The 20,000-nt window shown below is 45.2% G+C and overlaps 2 protein-coding genes across 5 annotated transcripts in view; one reads left to right on the top strand and one right to left on the bottom strand.

Moving 5' to 3' along the window:
* Positions 1-10,866, top strand: part of LOC127004789 (uncharacterized) — a 14,691-nt gene extending 3,825 nt beyond the window's left edge. The window contains exon 2 of the mRNA XM_050872927.1: positions 10,550-10,866. Coding sequence (XP_050728884.1) covers positions 10,579-10,827 — 249 coding nt within the window. The 5' untranslated portion in view covers positions 10,550-10,578 and the 3' untranslated portion in view covers positions 10,828-10,866. The remainder of the gene's footprint in view (positions 1-10,549) is intronic.
* The window catches only part of LOC127004779 (uncharacterized), a 356,605-nt gene that overhangs the window by 16,705 nt on the left and 319,900 nt on the right, over positions 1-20,000 (bottom strand). For 2 of the 4 annotated variants that reach the window (XM_050872895.1, XM_050872885.1), the window contains exons 11-12: positions 16,409-16,945; positions 14,696-15,607 (exon numbers count right to left, since the gene is read on the bottom strand). In XM_050872895.1, coding sequence (XP_050728852.1) covers positions 14,696-15,607; positions 16,409-16,945 — 1,449 coding nt within the window. The remainder of the gene's footprint in view (positions 1-14,695; positions 15,608-16,408; positions 16,946-20,000) is intronic. The other 2 variants (XM_050872905.1, XM_050872914.1) reach the window with 2 other exon arrangements.

Here is a 20,000-nt window from a genome sequence, read left to right as displayed (position 1 = left end):
AGTTACTAATACTACTGTTACTATTACTACTACTGCTACTACTATTTCTACTTCTATTACTACTACTTCTACTACTACTACTAATACTGCTACTACTACTACTACTACTACTACTACTACTACTACTACTAATAATAATAATAATAATAATAATAATAATGAAAGTATATAAAATAGTTACAGGACCGACGGTGGCCCACAAAGATACCTAAATATGATATGAGGAGCAATCGTTACGACACACACACACACACACACACACACACACACACACACACACACACACACACCTTTCTCTCTCTCTCTCTCTCGATGCAGCCAGCCGGAGAAAACTCTTACTTTAACGGATGGGAAAGAATCCAGTTTCTCAGCGCAGCGCCAAGTCCGCACTTTTACTTTCTTTCATTTAAAGAGAGAAAGCAGAGAGAGAGAGAGAGAGAGAGAGAGAGAGAGAGAGAGAGAGAGAGAGAGAGAGAGAGAGAGAGAGAGAGAGAGAGAGAGAGAGAGAGAGAGAGAGAGAGAGAGAGAGAGAGAGAGAGAGAGAGAGAGAGAGAGAGAGAGAGAGAGAGAGAGAGAGAGAGAGAGAGAGAAAGGCATATACAAGGTTGAAATAACAGGGGGAAAGGGGACGCCTTGAGATCGGGGAATGGAAGGAGGAGGGAATGGAAGAGGTGGCGGAGGGAAGGCAGAGAAACAGAAGAAAGGCGGGAAGGAGAAAGGGAAATGTGATGAAACAAAGAATATGGCAAAGGTTAGAGAGAGAGAGAGAGAGAGAGAGAGAGGAGAGCTAAATGCACAGAGGAAGCGAAATCGAAAGTGAGAGAGGAGAGGCGAGAATGAGGGAAGAGGGGCCGGCACAAAGAGCTGAAGAGGGAAAGAAAAAATGTGAGAGGAGTGCAAATGGAGCCAAATCAAATGGAAAAGTGAAGAAAGGAAACACACATAAAGTCGGGAACTAGTATAGCAACTCTGTTCAACTTAAATCCCTCGCAGCCTCACGCTACAGATACAAGTTGGCAGTAAACATCGAGAAAGGTCATAAAATACAGTAATTAACGCGTGAAACACATAAAACGAAGTACAAACAGGAGGAATTAACGATCATATTGTGCACCATGGCAACTTGACTGAAATAACATGATAGACACTTTTAAATGTTGATCTTAATGGGGTAGTATAGGTAAAACTTATGTCGAGGTCCTTTTTTTGCTAAATATTCTGATTAGCAATTGAGACCCTTCAGGAAATGGTTTGTGAGGGTTAAATTTGCAAGAGTATAAGTGGAGAGAAATGAATAGATGAATGAATGCTAGGTTTGAAGGTTTAGAAAAGAAAGCATTATTACATTTTCCATTCCCTTCTTTTGTTCTCTGTGTATACAGTGCAGATAAATATTAGTTTTATTGAATCTCGGGTGGTTTTCTTAAATCACATCGGATAAAGATCTTAAATAGCATACTGCAAATGACAACATGCAGCACTATTTAATCAAAGTCACATATCCAATAAAGTATTTCGAATTTAAGTGGTTTCCAGGAGCAGCATCCAGTATCTAGTGTTTGAATCCATCTTGAGGAATTTAGGACCATTTCTAGTTCGGAGGGAAAGGAAACTGTAAGGAAGAGAAGAGCTGCGGAAAAGAAAGAAAACAACGTAGAGACCACATGGGGAGTAAGAAGTTAGGAAAATAAAGAAAATTACATGGGAATAGCGGCAAGAGGAGGAGGAGGAGGAGGAGAAAGGACTGATATAAAAAGGAAGAGAGTTGCAGAGGGAAAGGTTTATGCGAGAACTGAACATGTGCAACTTTCGACAGACCTTTCATATTCATACAAAAAAAATCCTTATGACGATTCGATCTGCCTTTTCTCTCTTCCTCTGTGTGTGTGTGTGTGTGTGTGTGTGTGTGTGTGTGTGTGTGTGTGAAAAGCGTACTCGACAACTTTCACTTTCCTCCACCTTTGCTTGCCCGCACTTAATCCCAAATGCGGAGAGAGAGAGAGAGAGAGAGAGAGAGAGAGAGAGAGAGAGAGAGAGAGAGAGAGAGAGAGAGAGAGAGAGAGAGAGAGAGAGAGAGAGAGAGAGAGAGAGAGAGAGAGAGAGAGAGAGAGAGAGAGAGAATCCTCCTTATTCTCTTTCCCTTCTCGTCTTCGCAATCCTCCTCCTCCTCTTCCTCCTCCTCCTCCTTCTCGAGCTAGGTGAGGAAAGGGAGGACCCAGTGATACCTGTGACTCCCTCTTCATGACCCACTTCCCTCCCTCCTCCCTCCCTCCACTGCTCTCTTTCTCTCCGCCTCCCACCCTCCAGTCTTCCCTCCAATCCCTACACTCCTAGGAACTTTGTCATTTCCGAGCACAAAGGTCAACACCACCACCACCATCACAGCCACGCCCTTCACCTCCTCCTCCTCCTCCTCCTAGTCCTCAGCCACCATTACGAGAAAGAAGAAAGAGAAGCATGATGGAATGAATGAAGAGAGAGAGAGAGAGAGAGAGAGAGAGAGAGAGAGAGAGAGAGAGAGAGAGAGAGAGAGAGAGAGAGAGAGAGAGAGAGAGAGAGAGAGAGAGAGAGAGAGAGAGAGAGAGAAATTTAAAAATGAATAATTGAGCAGACTGGACGTCAAGAGGCTAGAGAAAATTAAACACACACACACACACACACACGCACACACACACACACACACACACACACACACACACACACACACACACACACACACACACACACACACACTCATGGGAATACAAAAGCAGGAAGGCGATGAAGGTGACTTTTGTATTAAGTAAAAGAGGAGGAGGTTGTCGTGGTGGTAAACTTCGGTGCATACACTAAGCTGCTCGTGGCCTTGGTGTTCATCTCCGTCTCATTGGCCCTTGAGCCTATGGGAGGTGAGAACCCCTTACCCCGGGACATGTGTGGCCTCCGGGTTACCACGCATTCCCTTCCCCAGTTTTCCCCAGGTACCCCTTTATCAACCACCGGGAAAGGGAGGTTGAGAAGCTGGGTGGGCTGCGTGTCGATTGTTTACTTTTCATGGATCGAACCTGGGCCTGCAGTTTTGTAGTTAGACGTACTAACTATTAGACCACGAAGGACAACAACAACAACAAAAAAAAAATACCCCCACCATCACTTACAACAACAATTCCGCCACCACCACCACTAACAACAACAATAACACCACCACCTCCACCACCACCACCACGACCATCACCACCACCACTAACAACAACAACAACAGAGAGAGAGAGAGAGAGAGAGAGAGAGAGAGAGAGAGAGAGAGAGAGAGAGAGAGAGGGCAGTGGCAGTGGTGAAATTAGGTAAAGAAAGCCTAACGGATAACGATTCCAATATTCTTAAGGTATCACATTATATCCCGTTTTCTTTTTATATCTTATTTATCTCTTTTCCTCCTCTACCTCTTCTTTGTATTTTTATTCTCTGCCTCCTGCACACCCTTTCCATGCACCTCGTTTCTCTACTTCTATTCCTTTTCTCTTCTCTCCTCTTCTCTTTTCTCCTATTCCCTTGTCTCTTCTCTCCATTTTCCTTCCATCCTCCTGCTGAACACCCTTCCATGCACCTCGTTTCTCTACTGCTATTCCTTTTCTCTTCTCTCCTCTTCTCTTCTCTTCTCTTTTCTCCTCTTCCCTCCTCTCCATTTTCCTTCCATCCTCCTCCTCCTCCTCCCCGTCTATTCATGCTTTTTCTCCTACGTCCTCTTTCCTCTCCCTCTCTTTTTTATCTCTCATCTCCTCGTTTCCACACTAACCACATAACGCAGGCAAGTTATCGCTACACACACACACACACACACACACACACACACATACAAACTCACTCACTCTCTCTCTATCTCTCTCTATTTATCTATCTATCTATCTCTGGCAGACGACTCAACAATGTTCCCGTGGCCAGCGATGAGCCGTTATTCAGCACGTGAAGTTTTCCGTTCATAAAGCCCCGTTCACACTGTACCGACTCTGGGCTACGACAACCCAGGGATTCGGGGTATATGAAGTCTTGGGTGTGAAATCTTGATGTGGAAGGGTCGCATATGGTCGGAATGACTATGTGCGATCCTTTCATATCAACATTTCACATCCAAGACCTCGTGTTCCCGGAGTCGCTGGGTTGTCGTGGTCCAGAGTCGGCACAATGTGAACGGGGCTTAAGAGTATTCTGGTAGCGTGGCAGAGCAAAATATGGCAGTTTTTCAAGTCTTTACTGATCGTGATTTATGTGATTACAAAATGTGATACGTCTGTTTTAAAGTAGATCAACTATTTTTTTTTAAATATTTTTTAGAAAGACTAATGTGCACCAAGTCTTGCGCTGTAGGCCAGTAATAATAAATGCCAAGGATGATACTGATGCTGTGTTCAGACGAGTGATTGCATTAACGTGTGCATCATATTCAGTATTTGACGAGGCTAATGATGCTTTGCTGGTGCGGATTTAATTAGCCATCATCATCATCATCAACATCCTGCTCCGAGACAAATGCTCTAATTAATTGATATGTCCACCTGTCTGCCCCGACCCGCAATTTGAGATGTCATCCTATTACTTTGTCACTTTGGTTATCCATCTAATATCGGTGCCACGGATGATATAACCTGACCAAGTCTATTTTCTCTTCCCAATATTCATTAAAATATCCTCAACCTTCGTCTGTTCTCTGATCCTTGATGCTCGCTTCCTGTCTGTGTTATACCGCCTTCCCTCCCCTCTATGATGATTAGTATACTGAAGATAAGTGACCACGCACGGGTAAATTTTGTGAGTGATGACTCAAATTTCCCGACTAAGGGCCAGTTTTACAGTCCAATACAGCAAGTTTGTAAGCTCCCCAACCAAACACGAAATACCACGAAAATTCCTTGTCTAGTGTTTGGCGTTGATATAAAAAGGATGAAATTTTAGGGAACCACACGGGAAATCTCTCTAGTATCTGGTAATGAGTAGAAATAACGGATCATTGTGGAGAATATAGGTTGGTTTGGGCGCTTACATTGGCTGTGTTGGACTGTCGAATTGACCCTAAAACGCTCACAACGTTCAGGCACCTCACAAATGTTCACTCTCTAGGTAGCCTTCCTATTGGTTAGTGTTTAATTGTGTTCTCGAGACTTCTTGATACTACTATAACTACTACAATAATTAACTTTCACATCTTCGCTATGAAAGAAAGGAAGGAAAGAAGAATAGGAGAGGGAGAGCGTAAATTTGATCGGGAAGATAGAGGCCGCCAAGTACTTCACTCCGGTAGAGGATCAACTACTACAATAATTAACTTTCACATCTTCGCTATGAAAGAAAGGAAGGAAAGAAGGAGAGGAAGAGCGTAAATTTGATCGGGAAGAGAGAGGCCGCCAAGTACTTCACTCCGGTAGAGGATCAACTACTACAATAATTAACTTTCACATCTTCGCTATGAAAGAAAGGAAGGAAAGAAGGAGAGGAAGAGCGTAAATTTGATCGGGAAGAGAGAGGCCGCCAAGTACTTCACTCCGGTAGAGGATCAGTCTCTCTCACAAGTAGCATCACCCATTGTTGTCTGTGCTGGGCTGAACTTTCGCCGGTGTGTTACTTGAAAGGTTGTATTTGTTTTAACATTTTTTTTCATAATGCGGAGTCATTTTAACCTTGCTCCAGGAAAAAAAAAACAGCTACACTCGGAAACCTCCTCGTCAGTCACGCCAATTACCATCAAGGAAGTCCAGAGGAAGTTGTAAAGTTTCCAGAAATAGTGACTCAGATGGTGCACACACACACACACACACACACACACACACACACACACACACACACACACACACACACACACACACACACACACACACACACACACACACACACACACACACACACACACACACACACACACACACACACACACAGTCACACACACACACGCCACTAACAACAACAACAGCAACAGAGAGAGAGAGAGAGAGAGAGAGAGAGAGAGAGAGAGAGAGAGAGAGAGAGAGAGAGAGAGAGAGAGAGAGAGAGAGAGAGAGAGAGAGAGAGAGAGAGAGAGAGAGAGAGAGAGAGAGAGAGAGAGAGAGAGAGAGAGAGAGAGATAAATAGACTCACGGACACGCAAATAGATACAGACAGGCAGACAAAGACGGATAGTCGCAGAAACTCCCGGAATTGGAAAAAATGATAAAGGCGAGCAAGTGCAATAGAAAGACTGACTGACTTGCGTTGACGGGCGGACAGAGAGACAGGCACGCAGACAGGCAGAGACGGCCTAGATAAATTATACTCAAATTGTGAACTCCCTCCTGCCTGTCTGTACACACACACACACACACACACACACACACACACACACACAGACACACACACAGCAAACAAAGAGATGCTGACTTGTTTACAAATTGTTAATTAATATTCGAAGACGAAAGTGTGTGCGTGCGTGTGTGTGTGTGGGGGGGGGAGGATGAGAGAGAGAGAGAGAGAGAGAGAGAGAGAGAGAGAGAGAGAGAGAGAGAGAGAGAGAGAGAGAGAGAGAGAGAGAGAGAGAGAGAGAAGAGAGAGAGAGAGAGAGAGAGAGTGAGAGAGAGAGAGAGAGAGAGAGAGAGAGAGAGAGAGAGAGAGAGAGAGAGGAGAGAGGCGGAAATGAATGACCACAAAGCCAGGCGTCCAACTGTTGTTAGTAACTTGCCTTGAGTCTATCTGTGTCTCTCTCTCTCTCTCTCTCTCTCTCTCTCGACGGGTTACCTCATCGTGTGGTTTCCTATCAACATCGCCTTTTTTCTTCCCTCCTCATCCCTTCCTCTTGAGCGACATCACACTCTTCTAACATATCGCCGTCAGAAGCGAGGCCAAGCATTTGCAATTTATTTCATTTATATTTTTCCCCCACTGCAGAACAAGGTAGTAGAAAGTCGGAGTCGATCAACTAAATGCTCTCTAACTAGCAGATTAAAACAAACATTAAGCGAAGGTTTCCACAATGAGAGTAATAAATTCAACGTGTTCTGATATTCCTGTTTCTGAGTCTTTGGCCAGAGATAATTGGCGTAACCGTAGAACTCTGACTTTGATACTATACATGAAGAGAAAGCGAAGTAAGAATGGAGTTAGGACATTTGTTATCTTTTGTGAGTGAATACTAAAGGTCGGTGTTATAAGAGACATTCGCTTCACATCAGCTATTTCTAAAGGTCAAAGAGAGGATCAGCCAGGTTCTAATGAGTGTTTCTTCGGGTTCACGGTACAGAAGAAGGGTCAAACTACCACCAGGATCATAAAACTACCCCTGGAAATGCCCACAACTCTTACGAAAGCCTTGCCAAATAGGTGTTCTTGGGCGACGAAATGTCTTATAATACAGAGAACCACGAGAGGGAAGGAAAGACTAAAGGCAAACAGTTAGTATTAAAAGAAACTATTGAGAGACGGATGGAGATTAACAGTATCGTAAACAGTATAGTTTCATAAATACTTGTACAGAATGTTAAGTAAGTAAGGGCCTTCACAGACGAGCATACGAGAAACGAGCTCCATACAAGGCGAGCAAGGCACCTGCAGGGAGACCACATCTATTTGCAGGTGATATACTCGGGCGGGAGCGAGTTTAGAATGTTTGAAGTGAAGGAGAAATATGGCTCATTGTAGGCGATTTAAAGTTTCCGTAGAATCAGTCCAACTTTATATAGATTCTCGAGCTGGCGTTGATTCCTAAGTCAAGCGATGGAGGTGTGAGCGGGTGGTTCCGTGACTCACATTGGCCCCTACTCTCAACTACTCAAACTTACACCCCCACATTGGATATGGCTTTCGTAGAGGCTGTGGGTGGTCGCATGGGTAGTTTTATGAGCCTAAAGATAGTTTGATTACCCTTTTGCATCATATATGGGAAAAAATCAAGAAAACTCGACTAATATCAAACGCTTACATCCCTGCACTGGATATGGCTTTCGTAGAGGCTGTGGGTGGTCGCATGGGTAGTTTTATGAGCCTAAAGATAGTTTGATTACCCTTTTGCATCATATATGGGAAAAAATCAAGAAAACTCGACTAATATCAAACGCTTACACCCCTGCATTGGATATGGCTTTCGTAGAGGCTGTGGGTGTACGCATCGGTAGTTTTATGAGCCTAAAGATAGTTTGATTAGCCTTTTGCACCATATATGGGAAAAAATCAAGAAAACTCGACTAATATCCTTCGTGGTGTTTGGAAATATATGTTGCGAGAGCAGAAAGGGTCTGAGAAAACTTGCCGAATTAACGCTATAGGTCACGGAAGCATCATTGGCAACTCTGCTCGACATTAATTCGGCTATTCACGGTTTTACAGTATTACGACATTATAGGAGAGAGAGAGAGAGAGAGAGAGAGAGAGAGAGAGAGAGAGAGAGAGAGAGAGAGAGAGAGAGAGAGAGAGAGAGAGAGAGTAATAACTGCCAAAACTGATTAATTTGTAGCTATTAATATCTTCACCACTGGCAATACCTGTTACGGAATATGTTATCCTCTGCATATTTGTTTGTTTGCGAATGTGTGTGTGTGTGTGTGTGTGTGTGTGTGTGTGTGTGCTTCTATTACACACACACACACACACACACACACACACACACACACAAGAAAATTAATCTCGAAAAGGCCAGTCGCTCTATACACGGCAGCTTCTTTGAACCAGTTTTGCCATCCTGCCATTCTCGTCCACCAATCTAGTCACTTCCATTTGAAGGCTCCACTCATGTTTTCAGTCATACCTTAACTTCTGATTTTGTTCCTCTCCTTCACGTCCGCATCCTTAAAACGATCATTTTTTACCTGCTCTAACCTTTGATCATTTCTGGAAGCCTTAACAAACTTTTCTGCGTAACGATATCATTGGCACCATCTCTATATGGAGTTGATTTTTTTATTTTTTTATTCCCGCGTCGAGACAAAAATTAGATCACCAAGCGGTCCACATCTGTCCAACGATTGCTACAGGTTTCTCCGCTGTGTAATCCCGAGCACTTGGTTAACTCTTGTCTTTCTTTTCTAGACACCATTCACTCCATATTATTAAGGAGTCGAGAAGCTAACGGAACACACACACACACACACACACACACACACACACACACACACACACACACACACACACACACACACACACATCATTCTCTCTCTCTCTCTCTCTCTCTCTCTCTCTCTCTCTCTCTCTCTTCTGAACCTAAAATTAGCATTATGAATCACAATCTTCTGACACGTTGCTCAAACCTGGGAATAGCGCCTCACCTCTCCTCTCTCCGTTCCCTCCACACACACACACACACACACACACACACTCTCTCTCTCTCTCTCTCTCTCATTTGCTAAGTGTTAAGAAGGAGCGCTCCCCTCAGCTCCTGCGTTGCAATGTATGGCGCAATTTCTCACTTCTCTACGTCTATAAATCTCGGCAAAACGGACCATAATAAAGATTCAATCGATGACTTTGGGAGCATACTGTTTGTGGGTTTAATAAAAGCAAATTGTTGGCGGACCAGGAAGGTAAGCTGCCCGGTGCTTCATAAAGGGAGAAATAAACAATGCGAGGTATTTCCGCAATCATGCTTGTCTTTTCCTACTTTCATGCGAGTAGGTAAAAAAGGATGGATCTATTTTCCTGGTTCAATGAGAAAGGTAGACAAGGGATGGACCACACACACACACACACACACACACACACACACACAAGCTGCGGGACTAACATGCACGTATTCCCTCCAAGTACCGTTATGTGTGTGTGTGTGTGTGTGTGTGTGTGTGTGTTGAATGTGTGGGCATTATTCGAATTGTGTTACGCTGCATGTGTTTCAGATTGCATGCATATGTCTTAAGTGTGTTGCAAAATATGTATTAAAATGTGTTGTCGCTCTGTGTTATATGCATACGTTTGTGGCTTATTAAATGTTTTGTCTGTTATTCGCCTGTAAACACAAACGCAAGCATAAATGAAAGCAAATTGTGCAGTTCATCTCATTTATAACATTCTCTTTTGGTATTTCTTCTATGCCCTTCTCTTTCTGTTATCCCAAGTCATTTTTCCATATCTATCATCCTATTCAATGGAAACTGATGGATGACCTTACAGTTCCGATGCAAACCTCCACATCCAGACACCTGTCCCCCTAAGAAACAAATACCAGATCAAAAACACATGCACAGTTATAATCGAGTATTTTTCTTTTTATCTTCCTTTATTTTTCTTCCCCGGAGTTGCTATTAGGGGCCGAAACAACCTCCAAACTTTAGGTCCGCAACGCGCCATAAACTTCACCCGAGAATAGCCTGCACCGACACCGCCTTTAATTGAACGCCCGCAGCCTCTTCGTTATTTGATTTCGTTGACCAGTTAGGAGCGAGCGAGCGAGCGAGCAGGAGAGAGAGAGAGAGAGAGAGAGAGAGAGAGAGAGAGAGAGAGAGAGAGAGAGAGAGAGAGAGAGAGAGAGAGAGAGAGTGTACGCATGTTCCTTTCCTGATGATTCTACGTAATAATCATATGTGGGGAGAAACTTTCACTAACCACCCTCTCATCCTTCCTCTCGCAGACACCAGCACTCACGCCGCGGCAGACAACATGGACGCCCTTATCAGTGACGTGAAGCCCATGAGAATTCCACGACCCAAGTTCTGCTGCGCCAAGTCCACCCTCATGTACCCCGTCGAGCCCCCGAAAGACTACCTGGACCTCGAGGGCGACCACCACCTCCTCCTCCAGCAGCCAGCGCGCCAGCAGCTCAAGGGGAGCGTGGAGGGCGGGGTGGCGCTGAGTGCGAGCCAAGTGGAGGAATTGGGGAGGGCCTTGAAGGAGAAGGTTAAGGTTTAGGGGGAGTGTGTGTGTGTGTGTGTGTGTGTGTGTGTGTGTGTGTGTGTGTAAGAAAATTCGTCGTTTCCCTTTTATGTGTTATTCTATCGACCATGTTCTCGCTTTCTTTCCTCCTTTGTAGTGGTATGGTTATGTATTTATATAAATTCAGGGTATTGTAGCTTTTGTATTCGTATTTCACTTCTCGTAATACCTACCTGTACTATTTCGAATTTTCCAACGTGTGTTTTGTTGTATATTTTTGTTTGTCTGTGTCTGTGTCTGTGTGTGCGAGTATGTGTGTGAACGCTCAGGACGTCTGTAAGCCAGTCTGGATTTTCTACGATAAAAACGCAATGTACAGATACAAACTATAAGAATTTTTCATGGAATCATAACCGTGGGGGGGGAGAGGAAAGGTGCGCCGTCACCAGGGAGGATTATAGCAGCGGAGACAAGGAAGGACCGCCAGCTCGTGACTTGGTACGGCTTGAACAACTGCTACTTTACGTGAGGGAAATGTTCATGTGGGTGGTGACGAGGAAGCGAGGACGACAGGGTCATGGTCGATGATGCTGGCTCGTGTTCGTCCCTCAAACAAATGTCCGCGCATGATATGGATAACTGAACATCAACATTAGTGTTCTTCCTTCTATAAAAATTATATCTGTTGTGCATACGCCTCTGTGGTCTAGTGGTCAGCGTGCCTGGCTTCAACTCCACGGCCCCGGGTTCGAATCCCGGCCCGGGCAGTCGGCGTGCAGCTCACCCAGCTGTTCATCCTCCCTTTCGGGCTTGTCGATAAATGGGTACCTGGGGACACCTGGGGAAGGTAAACTGTGGTAACCCGGATGTCACACTGACCCTGTGTCCCGGGGTAATGGGTTCCCTCCCACCACAGGCTCAAGGGCCAAAGAGACGGAGATGAGCACCGAGGCCACGCACTGCTACAGCGTGCGCCCCCAACTTTACCTTTACCTATGTGCGTCTATCTCTCCCTATTTACATCTATCCATCTATCTCTCTATTTGAACTACCTTGTTGGCGTGGAGGTGAATAAATATAAGGGACCAAAGTTGACCTCCGACGAGGGTTCTCTGTGAGTCATGGATTTGTAATGAATGAGATGAGGTGATCCTGCAAATTCACTTTTTTTTTTCTACACGATTATTTTTTTCTTCCAAGTACAAAGTCAACACAATGCCTGAGTGTGTCACGACTCATGTGTGGTTGTATAATTATTACCAAAAATATACATGGAAAATCAAATGTTTTATTCAGTTATCCGGAAACAGTTTTGAGGCTTCATAAATATTGAACACGATCATACATTTTTAAAGGAGGAAGAGGAAGAGGACGAGGACGAGGACGAGGACGCGGAGGGGGCAAAGCTGTCTAAAGAAGAAGCAAGGGGAGGGTAAGGAGCTAATGCACAAGATAATTATATATTTTAAGTTAAAACTGAAGTTGGGAGTTACTAGTTCGCTGTTGTCCTACAAATTCTTAACACACATACACCCACGCCGACACACCTGCCAAGCCAGACACACACACACACACACACACACACACACACACACACACACATGATGAAACACGTGACGACAAGTCCAGCTCGTGATCAGGCCGTGGGTGAACTACACACACACACACACACACACACACACACACACACACACGCCAATTCTCCTACCCACAAACAACACACACACACACACACACACACACACACACACACACACACACACACTCACTCACATACACACACGCACACACACAAAACAAAAACATAAAACCAACCTTAAATCTTATGACATACACGAACGAAACCGTTAACCAAATGATTCCTTGTGATTGCAAAATATAGAGAAGTGAAAGATCTACGAGGTTTTATTGTTAAGTTGTGTAAAGAATGTTCGTAATAGCTTTCAAAGGGTCTCTATTACTATTTTTATTTCTTTCGACTCAACTTGTCACCTCTTAGCGTCAAGTTTCTCTCTGTTTCATCTCGTCTTCCCCGTACTGAAGGTGAGTCATCCATTGCGTCAAAAGTATTATCGATGTTGATTTCAGTAATGTTTCCAATCGCGAAGGGAATTTTGTTTACTCAACTTTTAACCTTCCAAGGCCACAAAAAAAGACGGATCTTCCCGAACCGGATTTACGCGGAATCGTGATTACTTTTTTTTTTTTAAGTTAACTGACGGAGATGATTGCATGCCCGCTGCCAGGAAGGGGGGGGGGGGGAGAGAGAGAGAGAGAGAGAGAGAGAGAGAGAGAGAGAGAGAGAGAGAGAGAGAGAGAGAGAGAGAGAGAGAGAGAGAGAGAGAGAGAGAATTTTTAATGTGTGTGTGTGTGTGTGTGTGTGTGTGTGTGTGTGTGTGTGTGTGTGTGTCTGCTTCCCTTCACCTGTCAGAAAACACCTGTCCGCTACTAATGGACAATATCGATCACGTCACAGAAACGCGAAACTCACTCGGTGATTATTCTCTCTCTCCGTCTCTCTCTATCTGTCTATCTATCTATCTATCCATCTATTTTTTTCCATTTAATGAGTCTTGAAATTACAAAAGACATACTATGCGATATTCCCAATCTTAACTGCTGCGAAAGACATAACCGGAATAAATAATAATGATAATGAATTTTAAGAGCTACAGCATCAATAGTCGTAGTAGTAGTAGTTGTAGTAGTAGTAGTAGTAGTAGTAGCAGTAGTAGTAGTAGTAGTAGTAGTAGTAGTAGTAGTCTCAATTTAAACCCTCACATAGTTCACCTGCTACGTCCCACCTAAGACATACACTACTTCAGATGAGGGTGTCAAATGCTGGCTGGCACAACTAATGAACTGTCTGCTTGTTGAACACACTGTCACGTCGGCCGAACTATGTGGAGTGACGCGTGTGGTACATGGAGAACAAGAGTTAGTTCTGGCGTCACTAGACAACGGGAGAGAAGCATGCATTTGAAGGTTACGAGTACGAGTGATTGCGAGTGCCTATAGGTGGCGTGACTCCCTTTTTGCTCTATTCGTTTCCAAGAAGAGTTGAGTCACCTCCCATATCTCGGTGCATACCTTGACACTTATAGAAGCACGTGAGCGGCGGCGCAAACACCCACCCACCCACGAACGCACACACACACACACACACACACACACCAACACACACACAAAGAAAGCTGCAAAAACATTAATCTGTCATACATAATGGTGAGTGAATGTGTCAAATTTTCATTCCTCACACTTTCTCCCACTTTCTGTTTTCTTCTATTATATCAAACACCTGCGTGGCCAAACGGACACATCATTATTATCTGGCGAAGCTGATTTTCTTGAACGAAGCTGCTTTAGAATGGTTGATAGGTGTGGTAAAGCAAGTAGAAGGTTTGAATGGCAAGGTTAGGCTAGAATGCTTGATTGCTAAGGAAAGGCAAGTTAAAAGGTGTGATTAACCTGGCGGAGCGGGGCCCAGAAGTGCGTCAGTTGATTAAAAATGAGAAAACACCTGTCATTTGCAACGCCAAGGCTTTACTATAATAGCCATGTAGCTCTCTCTCTCTCTTCCTCCGTTTGCCGTCCTGTTATTCTTATTACTCTTACTATTACTTTTATTATTACGACCGCTTTCCCTGCTCCGTCACACATAATCATAGTTGTTGGATTGACTGGTATCTCTTTATTTGAGAAAGTGGTTTGCTTTCTCCTCAGTAATAATGTAACGCATGGGGACTACTCTTCTGTTTCTTTATCTCCTCCTCCTTCTTCTCCTTCTCTTCCTTCTCCTTCTCCTTCAACACAACCCTCACTCTTCCACCCACTCACTCACCAATCCACACCCCGACCACACACACACACACACACACATCTACACACACTTTTGTTGGCTTACTTGTCGACTGTCGGTGGGATGGTGATGATGGTGGTGTTGATGTTGATGGTGGTGGTGGGGGTGGAGGTGGCGGTGGCTCCTTAGGCTGGGTGAGGCGGGCTCCATCATATCCCGGTAGTGACGCCCGTACCCTTCATAGTCTCCCTCGGGGCACCGGTAGTCGTCGTCCTCACCGTTGTTGTGCTGGAGGGACCGGTGGTGGACGTGGGTGTTGTGGGGATAGTCTTCACGCCGAGAGTAATCGTCTATGCGGCGGATTGACTGCGCGGGGTCATAGTCGAAGTCGCTCCGTAGTCTGCTGTCTCCGTAGTCGTCGAGGACCCTGACGGAGGAGGGGGCGGTGGGGGTCGTGGTTGTCTCCTCAAGGTCAAAGTCAATTTCTTCGTCCTCGTCGCCTCCATTCTCCCCTACATCCTCCCTCCTCCTTGGGGTCTGGGAGCTTTCGTATTCCTCCAGGGAGGGGTAGTCGTCCTTGAGGCCGCGCGACGGGGAGTAGTCCCTGGCGCGGGTCTGTGGGGAGTGTCGCTCGTACTCCTCCCTCGTTCTCGCTCTCTCGTACTCCCCATAGTCGTTCCTTGCCTGGTCATAGTCATTTCTAACTCTAGACTGAGACGAATGGTCATAGTCGTGCCTCACCCTTTGGGGCGACGAGTCGTAGTCGTCCCTCAGCATCCCTTGAGGGTCGTACTCCTCCCTCCCGCGTGGGGAAGACCTTGCACGGGACGGAGAAGACGTCATCCCTTCGTACTCCTCACGACCCCTACTTCCCGAGGGCCGCTCAAAGTCATCGTACTGTTTGCGGGTGTGGCCAGAGCGCGGGCCGTGGGCGTGGTGGTGGGAGCCCGGCGGCTTGGCCAGAGCCTTGCCGAGGGCCGCCGCGTCCCCCGTGTGGCTGTGTCGGCGGGGCTGCTGCTGTGGGAGACGGGCTGTTAGTGGCGGCCCCGACACCCTGGCTACGGCTGGCGGCGCGAGGGGCTACTCTGGGGGGTGCTGTTCTCTAAGTTATCATTATCGCCAACGGAGGCCTTGCCCCGTTTGGTCTTCAACATTATACTGTTATTATTATTATTTGTATCATTATCATTATTATTGTTACTATTACCATTATCATAATTATTATCATTATTTTATAACATAATTTTATTACTACTACTATTATTATTATTATTGTCATTATTATCATTATCATTATTATTATTATTATTATTATTATTATTATTATTATTATTATTATTATTACACTAACCATACCTCTTGAAATCTTCTTACCTCAAATGAACTCCACATTTTCTAGATTTGCAAGGAAACATTTTCTAAATAGGTGCGTTTAGTGCGTGCATACGCGTCTCTCTCTCTCTCTCTCTCTCTCTCTCTCTCTCTCTCTCTCTCTCACACACACACACACACACACTTCACGCTATTATGCACAATGTACATTGAGTTGACGGAAAAATCTTAAAAAGGGTCAGACGTTCAGCACATCATTCCAGGAAATAGAATGCACACTGGCTCTTACTAGGACGACAGGTATTTACGTGAACTACAGAAGTGGCTGACTACGACCCTGAGTCACGGCCACCACACATCACTGGAGGTTGTGCAGGACGCTCATTACGCAGGCAGGTAGGAACAAAAATCTACTACGGGTGTTCTCAGGAGAGAGTGAGAAGTTGGTGACATTCGACAGATAAGTTCTTAGTAAAAACATTCTACCTTAGCACCGCCCAACACATCGTGGAGCTTTGGCAACTGTCTCTCAGAGAACCTCTTAACCAGTATCTTTTCCTGTTCGGGCTGACTTGCGGCGTAGTGGTGGTGGTGGTGGTGTTGATTGGGGTGAGGGCGAGGGGAGTGACGCTCATCAACCTCCCCTCCAACACTTTCGTATCTTCCTTTACCAGAGTCCCCGCCATCGAACTCCTGGCTCTTGGCGATCACTCGATTGTTGGCGGCGTCGTCTGCCCAAGTCACCCCTTCCTTGCCGTTTTCTCTTTTGCCTTTGCTGCTTCGTTTTCTCCCTCCATTGCTCAGTTCCACGCCGGAGTCCTCGCTAGGCGGTGAAGCACGGATGGCGTGGCCTGCCTCTCCTCTGCCGTGGTCCACAGGAGGGTGGCCCAGGGTCGCTGTCTCCTCCGGGCCAACTTGACCACCGCCACCACCACCACCACCACCCTGGGTTTCCATTCGGTTGTTGAAGTAGTCGATGAAATCATCCAAATTGGAGACTTGTGGTTCCCCGTACGCGGATGTCTGTGTGATGATACAGAGGTGGAGCAGGACTGTAGCGGTGGGAGGGAGCAGGGGAGAGAGGGAGGGCTGAGGGGAGAGGGGTGCTGGGGAAAAGGCGATGTAAGAGAGGATTTGAGGAGGAGGAGAGGGGATGAGAAGGACATATTCAAAAGCTTTAGTCGGGAGGTGTTGTGCCTAGCGTTCAGGCCAAGTGGGAGGAGGGCATTGATTCTGTGGCAGGGAAGGGGAAGAGTTCGTGTCCGTATGGGGGCGCGGAGGAATATGGCGAGGGGCATGTAAGAGAGGTGTAAAGGGGTTAAGTTAGAGAGGGGATAGGAAGAGACAAGCTTTAAGAGGGAAATGTTGTATCATAGCGTTTAGGCCAAGTGGGAGGAGGATATTAATTCTGTGACAAGGAAGAGGAAGCGTTTGTGTTAGGAAGAAACTGCAATAGGAAAGGAAACAGTAAAGAAAAGAGAGAAGGGGGTTGACATTATGAGGGGGAGGGGGTTATTGCAGAAGAAACCACACACACACACACACACACACACACACACACACACACACACACAAGCACGGTACCTCTATCATCATCATCGTCATCAGCTTAATTACCAAACACTGTTACGCTGCGCTACATATGTGCTGGGGGCAAAACAGTGAGATCAATGCGGGGGGAGGTCTGGTGGGGTGAAGGGGGGAGGGGAGAGGGGGGTATGGTGAGGGGGGGGCAGCGTTGCGATACAGGGAATGTGTGAGTGGGTGAAGTCGAGGGCTGTGGTGGGCTGCAGGAAGGTGGCGGGCGTGGAGAACAGGGTGTTTCAGGTGGGCGGGCGGTTTTTACGAGTCTACAGGCTACATGCGATAGTGCAGCGGCCGACGGGCAAGACAGGCAGTCCTTTATGACTATATAGTTTTTTTATTATTATTATTATTATTATTATTATTATTATTATTATTATTATTATTATTATTATCATCATCATCATCATAATCATATTGTCGTAATTACCTCCACAATTAGGTTAAAATTTTCACTGGTGCTTGCCCATCTGTATGTTCACCTGTCAGCGGGGAAACTCTTAATAATTTGTTCCCTAAGCATTTGGTCCTTGGAAAAATTAACAAGCTCCCTCATTACCGTTTCTAACCAATCAAAGTACCTTGTTGAAGGCAAGAAAAGCAGGTGCGGACCCAGTGTTCTTTCTCTGCAAGATTTTTTTTTACATCGAGTCAAGATAGTTAGATAATCAGGCGTAATTCTTCTATATATGTTTACTACTGTATATCTAATTCAAAGCCACAATCTGATGCTTATTAAGGACTGATGAGTTATTAATTGATTCATATTAATGTAAAGATAACTCTGAGCCCTTTTTAGTCACTATTATGCCGGCCAAAATAATGGTTTTGATATAATTTTTTGTGTGTGTGCGTGTGTGCGTGCGTGTGCATGCGCGTGCTCGTGTGCGCTCGATATACGAAATCTGAACATTCCAAAAGGAGGACAATAAGGTTACTAATTTCGTAAGTGATTAACATCATATTCACCTGTCTATGAATAAGATTATACATAGTGACCACAGATAATGATGTCTTCAGTCTAATTCTACTCATCCTGTTCACTACAAGCTAGTGGTCCGAGTTCTTGGAGAATGAGGTTGTGGTGGTGGTGGAGGTAATGGAAAGCGATGGTGGTGGTAATGATAATGATAATGATGCTGATAATGATGAACTGTAAAGAGACCGTACTAAAACAGGTGACGGTTAGATGACGGTGGAGGAGATACTGGAAAAATGGGAGGTTGCTATTGGCAGTGATGATGGTCAAGGAAATAGCGTTGCAGGTGGTGATGCTGGTGACGGTGGTGGTGGAAATGTTGGTGGGGGTGGTGGTACTAGCAATGGTTACGGTGGTGGTGGTATGGGTGGTGACAGCGGTGATGGAGGTTGAAGGTATACTGATGAGGGTGGTGATGGTGATGGTGAAAGTGGTGAATGGTGTGACAGGGCGGCTAATGGTAGTAAAGTGTTCGTGTTTACATATTTCATTATTAATTTATATTTCGCTGTCGTTATATTCGTTATTCTTGCAGTACTCACTGTTGTTGCGTTAGTTACAGTGTTGTTTTTTGTTGTTTTTTTATATTGTTATTGGTGGTGGTGGTCGTGGTGGTGGTGGTGGTCGTGGTGGCGGTGGTGGTTGTGGTGGGTGGGTGTGGTGAATTTAGTGGTGGGAGAAAAATATCCTTGATTATCAGGTATGTTGAGAGAGAGAGAGAGAGAGAGAGAGAGAGAGAGAGAGAGAGAGAGAGAGAGAGAGAGAGAGAGAGAGAGAGAGAGAGAGAGAGAGAGAGAGAGAGAGAGAGAGAGAGAGAGAGAGAGAGAGAGAGAGAGAGAGAGAGATTAAAATATCTATGTACGCTATACTTTTCTCTGTCATATTGGCGTTACATGCGGGTATCAGCAACATATCTGTAAGAAAAATTGAATCACACCAGACTAGTTTAGTGATGGCTGGGGCGACGAGGGAGAGAAAGAGAGTCAGAGAGAGAAAGAGGGATACCACTCTCTCACACACACACACACACACACACACACACACACACACACACACACACACATACACGCGCGCGCAAACAGTAGCTCATGAATAAAATATTGTGTATGTGTAGTATTAGAGGTAGTATCCGTGTAGCATAAGGGTGGGCATGGCTATCCAAATAATGTGGCAGTAAAATAAAGCCGACAGATTTGAGAGATGAACTACAAGAGAATGAACAGCGTGAAGAAAAATCTTTTGACAGTTCAAAAATTAGAAAAAAATCAATGTTTTAGGCAAGTGTTGATAGCAAAGCTGTGATGAAAACCAGCCACCCAGGCAGGCCCTTCGCTGGTCCTCTCGATGCATTCACAGCAGACTTACAAACAAGTGAGAGTGGAATAAGCAGCAATTGTGTGTGCGTGTGCATTCCCAGAAGTAAATAATTATATCTCTGGAAAGAGCTGGTAGTGCATCTGGAAATGTATGTGTTAGAGCTTGAAATTGTTTAGTGTTGCGGGAGTGAGCTTGACG

This window comes from Eriocheir sinensis, chromosome 3 (assembly GCF_024679095.1).
Source record: "Eriocheir sinensis breed Jianghai 21 chromosome 3, ASM2467909v1, whole genome shotgun sequence".
Taxonomy (NCBI): domain Eukaryota; kingdom Metazoa; phylum Arthropoda; class Malacostraca; order Decapoda; family Varunidae; genus Eriocheir; species Eriocheir sinensis.
This window is presented reverse-complemented; position numbering and strand designations above follow the sequence as displayed.